The sequence below is a fragment of the Oratosquilla oratoria genome, chromosome 27 (genome assembly GCF_046742065.1).
Source record: "Oratosquilla oratoria isolate Oo_2021 chromosome 27, ASM4674206v1, whole genome shotgun sequence".
Lineage (NCBI taxonomy): Eukaryota > Metazoa > Arthropoda > Malacostraca > Stomatopoda > Squillidae > Oratosquilla > Oratosquilla oratoria.
In genome coordinates, this window is record NC_134803.1 from 5,401,609 (window position 1) to 5,412,882 (window position 11,274).

At 38.0% G+C, this 11,274-nt stretch overlaps 1 protein-coding gene across 1 annotated transcript; it reads right to left on the reverse strand.

The window, feature by feature from the left end:
• Positions 1–9,690: 9,690 nt before the first annotated feature.
• On the reverse strand, positions 9,691–11,039 carry LOC143039673 (protein FAM200C-like). Its single transcript, XM_076209912.1, has 2 exons — positions 10,579–11,039; positions 9,691–10,356 (listed from the first exon to the last, which is right to left on the reverse strand). The coding sequence occupies exons 1-2, from the start codon at positions 10,637–10,639 to the stop codon at positions 9,692–9,694; spliced, it is 726 nt and encodes a 241-aa protein (XP_076066027.1). The 5' UTR covers positions 10,640–11,039; the 3' UTR covers position 9,691.
• Between the last annotated feature and the right edge of the window lie 235 nt (positions 11,040–11,274).

Sequence of the window (11,274 nt, forward strand, 5' to 3'; positions counted from 1 at the left end):
AACAGTAAAAAATATAAAAATGTATGGATGAAAAAAGAAATGAGTGATGAGGAATTAGAAAAGGAAAAGACACTTAAAAAAAAAAAAAAAAATAGAACAGAAAAACAGGGTGTAGGAATCATGTTCTTGACTAAAAAAAGTTTAAATGTGACAAAGATAACAGAAGAAAAAGAAAAAAAAAAGATGTAAAATTGATTATGATTAAAGTTGAAAATGGAAATATGAAAAGTAGAAAATTTATAGTAGTATATGTGCCCCCAAAAACATAGGCTTGGACTGATAGTGGTCATTGCAAACTACTGGAAGACACAATGAATACATTAAATGAATTAATGAAAGGATGAAATATAGTAGTTATGGGTGACTTCAACTCAAAGGAAATATGTTGGGAAGAAATGACAGTAAAAGGTGGAGAGGAACTTTGGGGAAATATTCTACTGGATATGACCATTGAATACACATTGACTCAATGGGTGAAAGAAAACACCAGGTATAGAAACAATGAAGAACTGTCGAAATTGGACTTAATATTCACATCAGAGCCTGAAATATTGGACAAAATGGAATACAAGACACGAGTTGGGAAGAGTGACCACATACTAATAGAGTTCGAATTAAACAAAATGATGTGAGAAGAGATGAGAGACATAGAAAAAGAAGACTAATGTACAACAATACGTACTTCAAAAAAATAAAAAAATTCTTTCAGAGTACAAATTAAGGAAAAAAAAAGTTAAATGAAGAAACAAAGATGGAAGAGAAATGGAACATATTAAAAAATACGAGGGAACAGACAAATACTTACCAAAGAAGAAACAAAAAAGGGTATACATAAAGTGTTGATATAACAAAAAGTGTAGTGATAGAAGAGACAAAGCCTGGAAAAGATGGAAGAAAAGACCAAACGGCAAAAATACATCAAACTAAGAAACGAATATGTAAAAATACGCAGGGAAGAAGAAACTGAAAAAGACATAATAGAAAAATGCAAGGACGTACCTAAACTATTCTACAGATACATAAATGACAAACTAAAAGAGAAACACGAAATCGTGAAACTTCACGAAGGAAATAAAGAATATATAGATGATGTAGAAATGGCTCAAATTATGATCAGGCATTATAAATCTAAATTCATAATTGAAAACTCACAAAATTGGACGGACAGAAAGATCCCCCGCAGTGGAAAAAATAAGTCACACAGAAAGAAGAGAACAAATAAAAAACCTTGACGTTAGAAAATCACACGGGCCGAATGGAATTGCAAATTGAATACCGAAAGAATGTACAGATGAACTAATGGACAAAGTACAAAAGACAATTGATTTCTCACTCAAAGAAGGACAAGTACCACAAGATTGGAAAAATATAAATATTTTACCAATATACAAAGGAAACAAAGAAAACACCATGAACTATAGACTGGTCTCCCTTACAAGTACTGTAGCAAAAATATGCGAAAAAGTTGTCATAAGTAAATGGATTAAACTGTAGTGACGTGACGCATCCCACGATCCGTCACACACATAGTTGTCAAGCGTAAGGCGCAAGGACGTCCCGACCAGCCAGCGGTCAGCCAATCAGGAACTTGCAAAGCTCCTCACGTTCCCGCCAGCCTCCTTTAAAAGGTCGGCGTTTCGCCGAGATGACCAGAACTGTGACTACCAGCACACACAACAACATCTCTTCGTCCAGCCTTCTAGCCGTTCCATCGAGCCTCGCCGTCATCATCTGCTACCGCCTCGCTGACGTTAGGCTCCACGTCCAGCTACAACCATAAGCTCCACTAAGCAGTGGCCTTAGTCCGAGCTTCACCTATATTTCTCATGTGACACTTCTAGTGTCGCACCTTGTGGCTATTTACCAAAAGAAAGAGATTAGATAGTTTGTGTTGATTTTCATTTGTCCTGCCGTTGTTCCGAACCAAATACTACTACAAAACACTTGGAGGACAACAAAATACTAAATCCAAAACAATTTGAATTTAGAAGGGGAAGATCATGTGCCACAAACTTAACATGCTTTTTCCAGAGATTAATAAAAATAATTCAAGAAAGGGATGGATGGGCAGATTGTGCCTTCATAGATTTACAAAAGGCATTTGACAAAGTACCACACAAAAAGTTGCTAAGAAAAATTGAAACGATAGGTAGAATATAAGGAAAGTTATAGGAATGGATGAAAGATTTCTTGATCGGGAGAAAAATGAGAGTGGTACTCAGAGACAAGAACTCAAATTGGGAAGAAATAATAAGTGGAGTCCCACAAGGCTCTGTATTGGCTCCAATAATGTTTGCCATTAATATAAATGACATGGATGAAGGTGTGGAATTTTACATGAACTTCTTTGCAGACGATGCGAAACTACTAAAGGGAGTAAGTACAAAAGAAGATTGCAAGTCATTTCAAGACGACCTGGACAAAATCTGGAAATGGAGTCAGATGTGGTAATTGTTATTGGGAATCTTCGTGTTTACCTTAGTTTGGGAAACTCTCCCAAACTCTTCGATTCAGGAGCCTTTCCTGAAACTTCGAACCACGCCTATCGTTACTTTAAACAAGATACGATTAAACTCCCCTCCTCATACGCAAACAATATATTCCAAATGTGGATGAACTAACGATTTAAATAGCTTGTTAATGAGAGATGAACTTTTGAAGTCAAAAGATCGAGCAATCAGGCCTAGAATCTTGTTTTCTTTTTCAGAGGCTGAAATACACTGCTTAGATGATTTGAGATCGTTACCGATAATTACGCCGAGATGCTCTTCACTATCCACTTTTGTTAACGAATTTTCAGATAACTTGTAATCGTACTTACTGTTATTTTTATCTATGTGTATAACCTTGCATTTATTTGTGTTAAATTTCATTAGCCACTTCTCAGACCATTGCCGTAATTTATCTAAATCTTCTTGAATATCTAATTGATTTAAGTGATCATTTACCATTCCACACATTTTTGTATCATCAGCAGATTTGGAGACAATAGATTTTAGTCCGTGGTCTATATCACTTATGTATACTATGAATAGAAGTGGCTCAAGAACGAAACCCGGAGGAACTCCACTCGTAACGTTTTTCAATCTAGAAGTTTTTCCATTTAAATAAACTCTCTGTTTTCGATCATTCAACAAATTTCTAGTCCAACTTAATAGGCTACCACTTACTCCGTGTGAAACAAATTTAGTAAGTAGCCTTTCGTGGTGGGCGGTTTCAAAAGCTTTAGCAAGGTCTAGATACATTAAATCTATATTGTTTCTTTTGTCATAATTCGAGATGACTGTGTTGTAGAATTCGAGTAAGTTAGTCACGCAAGAACGTTTCCGCCTGAATCCATGCTGGCTATCATTTATCAAACGGTTACTTTCTAAATGATGTTCTATAGCATCTCTGATGATAGTTTTCATCACTTTTCCTACGATTGAAGTCTGTAGTTGTTTGGTTTATTTTTTGTCACCTTTTTTGAATATGGAAGTGACGTTAGCTAGCTTCCATTCTCTTGTGACATCTCCGGATATGATGGATTTCTTGAAAATAATTTCTAATGGAATAACAATCTCATTTTTCATTTCCTTTTAGACTCTTGGATGCCAACCGCCAGGACCTGGTGTTTTATTGATTTTGAGTTTCTCTATGCACCTTTTGATATTTTTTTTGTTATATTTACCATAGTGAGTAAGTTCACCCTAGATTTTTCACAGGTTTCAGTTTTTAGAGTTCATTTTAAGATATTTCGTTTACGAATACTGAGCTAAAATATATATTTAAAATATCACACATTCCTTCATTTGAATATTCAAGTTGACCGTCAGCAGATAATAGTGGGCCAATGTGATTCCTAATAACCTTTTTATCTCTAATGTAAATATATAATTCTTTGGGATTTTCTTTGGATTTATCAGCGATATTCATTTCGTATTGTCGTTATCGTTTTTTATTGCCTTTTTTAATCTCTCTGTATTGTTACATAACTTTGATAGTCATTAGGTGCACCCGAGCACTTATATTTCTTATAAACTTGTCTCTTTTTAGAAATAATTTTTTCTGTTTCTCTGTCAAGCCATTTTGGGCGAGTCTGATTTAGTGGGCGTCTGTCCTTAAACGGGATGTAAATATGAGTCATCTTAGAAAGCGTATTTTGAAATATTTCCCATATCTGATCTACAGGTCTCGCTTAATTTTGCCTCCCAGATTGTAAATTGAAGTTCCTGACGTAGTCCTATGAACTTATCTTGACTAAAATCGGGTATTTTATATACACAAGTATCTATTCTAAATTTTTATCTTATTTTATTCTATTCTATTTCAATTTATTTTATTTTAATGATATATCTATATGCATGTATGTGTATATATATATGTATATATATATACATATAATATATATATATATATATATATATATATATATATATATATATATATATATATATATGCATGCATTATTAAAATCGACAGCATTAAGGAGGTTGTTAATCTTCTTATGGGTATTCTCTAGCTTTCTAACCAATACTCTGCCATTTGGAGGGTGGGCATAGACCAAGTTGCCATAATGATTCATTTATTCAACGTTTCGTCTGACAAAGAGACCTCTCCCTTTGTCAATACGCCCCGACCACCCCCTCCACCCACTCCTTCCATCCTCCCCCAACCGACCCCGCAACCCCCTAACCCCCCGACCCCCCCAACCCTCTCCTTCACGTATTAACGAGAAACTAACCCCGCCCTCTAATCCTCCCTCCACCACCCCTTCCACCACCCAAGCCGGCTAGGTGCGTATATATAAGTCACCAACCGAAGATTTCCTTCGTCATTTCTTTGGACCTTTAATTTTTGTAAGTAGCGGTCCCCAACGGCCCATGTATCGAGTCAGGATGTGTGTTATTGCTGATTTATTGATTACTATTTCTATATTTGTGAATTCTGTCTAGTTTAACCTGTTGTTTTTCTTTATATCTGTATGTCTATATTATCTTTGTTACAGAATTTCCTGCTGATGTCTCTTTGTCAGACGAAACGTTGAATAAATGAATCATTTTGGCAACTTGGTCTATGCCCACCCTCCAAATGGCAGAGTATTGGTTAGAAAGCTGGAGAATACCCATAAGAAGATTAACAACCTCCTTAATGCTGTCGATTTTAATAATGCATGTATACAAGAGAATCTGCTCCCCAGATATTCATATATATATATATATATATATATATATATATATATATATATATATATATATATATATATATATATATATATATATGTATACATACATACGAGGGGACTTCAAAAAGTTCGTGGAAAAAGGATAGTGCGAAAAAATGGTTTCATATATGATATTTATTTTTCAACTTATGTTTCAGGTCAATACACTTCTGCAAACGTTGATACCAGGTCGGTCTGAATAGAACTGAGGATCATGTGATCTGAACCATGTCAGAGCAGCTCTTTTTTCATCTTCAACTGATAGAAAATTGGTACCTTGCCATTATTTTTTTTTAAGTTTGGAAAAAAAAAGTCGAATTGGAGATAAATATTGTTTTTTTTAGATAAAAAAAAATATATCTTTCAATTCAATTTCAGATAAACCATATTTTTTTAAATATATAATTAATTTGCCAGACAGAAATCATCTACACATCATACATACATACATATACCAAGGCTTTTTCCCCCTTACCAGGGAGGTAGCCAAAAAGAAAAAGGCATAAAATCATTCCCACCCATTCCATCCCCGAAAACACTCCACACCCCTCCACCCTCCCTCCCATCTTAGCACCTCCTAGATGACGGGTCATCCCTGCACCCTGTCCACTGCCCTGGGTCAGAAGCAATGTCGCAGGACACAGCACATCCACAGCAAGGCCGCTTCATTAAATCGGCGACCCCCCCTCTCCGTCCCCCCATATAAAGGAGAGGACGGGGAGAAATCCCTTCGGGCTGCGTCAAAAATTTTGCTCACACACACTACCTCACCCCCCATTCCCCCGTCCATTCCACCTCATGCATCACAACATTTTCCATATACAACCATTCTCCATTCACCTCTGTCTTCTGTCCTCTCCCGTCCTTCCTCAACAGACATTCCCCTCTTCCCCAAAGCCCCCTTCACCCCATCCATCCATCTCATCCTAGGACGTCCCCTCATGTTTACTCCCTCCACATCTGCCTTCCATACCTCCTTTACTAGTCTTTCTTCACTCATTCTTTCCATGTGTCCAAACCATCCTAATACTCTTTCATCAACCCTATCTCCCAGCTCCCTTTCCACCCCTGTTCTCCTCCTCACCTCCTCATTTCTCATTCTATCAAGCCTAGTAACCCCCATCATACTTCTCAGACACTTCATCTCAAACACATTCAAACTCCTTCTCTCTTCTTCTCTTATGTTCCATGTTTCTGCTCCATACAGTGCTGTTGGCACAATCACTCCTTCATACAGTCTCTTAGCATTCATTCCCAAATGTCTATTACTCATTACACTTTTTAAACCACCAAGACATTTACTCGTTTCTCTCAATCTACATTCTACCTCCACCTTCACTCCACCTTTTCCTGCCACATTTGCACCCAAATATCTAAAACTATTCACTTCTTCCAGTTGCTCTCCCTTAATGCTCACTTCCAGATTACTGCCACTTTCACCCCTTGTACATCTCATCACCTTACTTTTACCCACATTTATCTTCAGCGTTCTTCTATCACACACTCTCCCAAACTCTGTCACCAACTTCCTCAATCCCTCCTCCGATCCTGCCACAAGCGCAGTGTCGTCCGCAAACAACAGTAATAGTAACGATTAATTATGATAATTGTAATAATACTCCTTGAAGACAGTCGTGAAATCTGAACTCAAACGCACATGTTCTCGTCGTTGTGGGACACTGCTTCCACTTCAATGTATTACAGTGACTGACATCTTCCTTTGGGTGCTGTGGGCGGGAAGCAGACATCTCTGGGTCGTAGACTTGCGACACGGACAGGTCTTTTACGAAGACCGGAGAAACTTCGATGTTATCTGGGACCTCTGGAGGAGCAGGATTTATTTATCTATTCATTTTATTATTTGTTTATTTATTTATTTGTTTATCATTTTCTTGATTATTTTTTTAGACGAGCCACGCTCAACCCCATGTTGCCCAGGAGGCTCTTCCTCAAAGATCAAAAGTTTTAAAGGCTTACTAGATCCTTTATAAAGGGCGGTGAAGGGTTAGATTGTGAAAGAGAATGTTTTAAGAGGAGCAACTCTCTTTAATCCCTCAGTATTAATCAATCTGGACACCTTTTTATTTTGTTTTAATCTATCATATTTATCTATTCATTCATTTATTTATTCATCTATTTATTCATTCATTTATTTATTTATTTGTTTATTCATTTATCTATTTGCTTATCTAGGTAGTTCTGTTTTATCTATTCATTCATCTATTCAAAGGATTACAAAGGCGGAGCATGCCGACAGGAGACCTTTTGGTCCATATCTAGGTCGGATGCGAACAAAAAAAAATCATAATAATAATAAGATAATAAATAAAAACTATAATAATGTAAATAACAAATAAAATACATAAATAAATGCATAGGTATGGTTAAATAATAAACAAACAGGTAAATAGTAAATAATGATAAATTAACATATAACTATTAATAAATGAAAATCAGACAGACAAATGATAACAAAACAAAAACAATATGAAATAAATTATAATCATTACAGCATCTTGCTTAGGTGTTTATCTAAATGATTCTTAAAGCTTCGAACTGAGCTACATTGCACTACCTGTGCAGGAAGTTTATTCCATTCATTAACTACACGGTTGGCAAAGCTGTTTCTACCTACTTCCAAATTGAATCTATTTCCGGACAGTTTGAGACCATTGTTTCTTGTCTGATTCTCATTCAATGTGAAAATTTGGTCACTTTTGATGTTGTCAATTCCCTTTAGAATTTTAAAGACCTGTATCAAGTCACCTCTGAGTCTACGCTTTTTCAGGGAAAACAGATTCATATGTTTTAGTCGATTTTCGTATGATTTATTTTTGATATTTGGAATCAGTTTTGTGGCTCGCCGTTGTACTTTTTCCAGTCTGTCAATGTCTTTAATGAGATTCGGTGACCATACGGAAACAGCATATTCCAAATGTGGACGAACTAACGATTTATATAGCTTGTTAATGAATGATGGACTTTTGAAATCAAAAGATCGCGCAATCAGTCCCAGAATCTTATTTGCTTTCTCAGAGGCTGAAATACACTGTTTGGATGATTTGAGGTCGTTACTGATAATTACGCCGAGATCTTTTTCACTATCCACTTTTGTTAACGAATTTCCAAATAACTTGTAATCGTACTTACTGTTATTTTTACGTATGTGCATTACCTTGCATTTACTTGTGTTAAATTTCATTAGCCACTTTTCAGACCATTGCTGTAATTGATCTAAATCTTCTTGAATATCTAATTGGTTTGAGTGATCATTTGCCACTCCGCACAGTTTTGTATCATCAGCAAATTTGGAAACAGTAGATTTTAGTCCATGGTCTATATCAGTGGTTCCCAACCTATTTTCTGTCATTTCCCCCTGCACCCAATTCAACCATCCAGATTTCCCCCTTCATGTGTATGAGAGAAAGAACAGTTAAAACACACTGAGACTATTTACTAGTTTATTTTTCAAATGCACTAACACAGCTAACATTAAATTGTATTGAATAAGAACACTAACACTAACACAGCATTTTAGTGTGACTTCTGGCATTGTTTGCCTATCACGAGTCCTTCAATGTCTGGGGGAGTTATGGAGAACGCACATCGAAGATCCGCCTCCACTTCCAACTGGTTGCGTGCCTTTGTTTTGAGGTGTACCAGTGCCGAAAATCCTGTCTCACACAGGTAGGTGGAAGAAAACTGGACCAATATCCGCAGAGCATTGGTCGCAAGAAGCGGGTAGGTTCCTCGGACTTGGGTCCAAAACTCTTCCAGTTCCATATTCTGGAAGGCATCCTTCGCTGCAGAGTCGTTTTTCAAGTCCAGGAACTCTTCCTGCCACGCGTCTGGCACATCATCAACGTTCCTCTGAAATGGGTCTCTGATAAGCTTGTTCTCGTTGCTCTCGTTTTTGATCCCCGGGAAGTAATACTTGAATTCTTCCTCCAAGCCTTCGAGGTGTTGTTTGATATCCTCGGCTATTGGATCAGGCAGACCGTCCTCCATATCCTCCACACATTCGTTGAGAGCGAGGAATGAGGAAAAACTTCCACTCTCCGCTCTTTTCTTCCACAGTTCCAGTTTAGCCACGAAAGCTCTGATCTTGTCCGACTGAAAAAGAATGTTGGTCCCTTTGCCCTGCAGTTTTCTGTTGAGCTCGTTCAATGCACTGAAAATATCGGACAAGTAGGACAGCCGCACACAGCCGATGGAACAGCCGAGTGTTCAGAGCGGAACCCTTGATAAAGTTGACGACATTGATGACAGTCTCGAGATGCTGCTTGAAGTTCTTGGGGAGAGTTCTCGAAGCAAGCACCTCTTTGTGGATCAGACAGTGTGTCGATTCCACTGCCGGATTCTTTTGCTTGACGAGCGTGACGAACCCCGATCGAGAGCCAAGCATGGCTGGGGCACCATCCGTGCACACCCCAACCAGAGACTCCCAGCTGATGTTGCTGTCTTCGAAAAAGTCATTGATAAGGCCCATCACATCCTGAGCTTTGGTCGTGGTCTGGAGAGGTTTGCAGAAGAGGAATTCTTCTGCAATTCCTTTTTCGGTGGTATAACGAACAAAGACCAACAGCTGGGACAGATTGGCAACATCTGTCGATTCGTCGAGTTGAATCGAAAAAACTGTGACCCTTGAACCTTCTGAACAACTTGTTTCTTGATGCTCTCAGCCATATCATTGATCCGTGACCGAATGGTGCTGTTTGAAAGGGAAATCTGGGTCATCTTGTTGTGGGCAGCCTCACCAAGGACCAACTTCACGCACTGCAGCATACAGGGCTTCACCAATGTTTCACCAATTGTGTGTGGTTTCTTCTCCCTCGCAATCTTGTACGAGACTTCGTATGACGCTTTCACAATAGCGTCCGTTTGCTGACGAAACGTTCCAGTTGAGTCCAGTCTCGTCTTCTTCAGATAATTTTGTTTCAGCTTGAAGTATTCACGATCCTTGTGTTGTAGTTCGGGATGGCATCCTTGAAGGTGTTGCTTCAGCTGGAAAGGCTTCATGTTACCATTCCCCAAGGTCTTTGTGCAGATGACACATTGTGGCAGATGTTCCCCGTTATTCACAACAAACGTAAAACCGAAGTCTAGATACGCTTCTGAATATGTTCGTTTTTTCGACATGATCACTTGCGGACCTGAAAAGAACAAGAGAGACCATATTAAGACATGTAATAATTTACAAGGAGTACAGAGTGAGACCGAGAATTGCCATCCGGTTCTCGTTTGCCTAGGCTACTCCAATTATTCTCTTAAGCACACTATACCTCTATTATACATTATTGGATGTATATTATTACATTTTATACATACACAATACATATCATAATGTATAATAAACAGAAACTAACTGCATCCACCTGGTTTGGTTTGGTTTGGGGTTGAAGGGCGCTGACCGGGGGTGGTCCTATGCCCTGCCATCACAACGAAAAAGCTTGAACTGGGGTGGAAGCGTGGATGACGCGTGTAAACATTGTACCATCCTTGCCTTGCGCATGCGCAGTTATCCAGCTACCAGTCAAGATACTCCACCCACCATTACCACTTACCAGTGTTACCAATTTCCGGACTTTTCTATTTCCGGACCTGTCTCGGTCTCTATTTGTACGGAAATTCGAGGTTTGAGTGTATTTTCTAATTATTTTCTGATAATTTCCAGAATTTTAATTCCAGACTAGAATTTCCCCCCTGAAACATCCAAATTTCCCCCCTGGGAGAAATTTCCCCCTGGTTGAGAACCACTGGTCTATATAATTTATACAGTATATACTATGAATAGAAGTGTCCCAAGAACGGAACCCTGAGGAACTCCACTTGTAACATTTTTCCATCAAGAAGTTTTTCCATTTAAAACAACTCTCTGTTTTCGACCATTCAACCAATTACTAGTCCAACCTAATAGCCTACCACTTATTCCGTGTAAAGCTAATTTAGTAAGTAGTCTTTCGTGTGGGACGGTATCAAAAGCTTTTGCAAAGTCTAGATATATTAAATCTATATTGTTTCTTTTGTCATAATTCGAGATAACTGTGTTGTAGAATTCGAGTAAGTTAGTC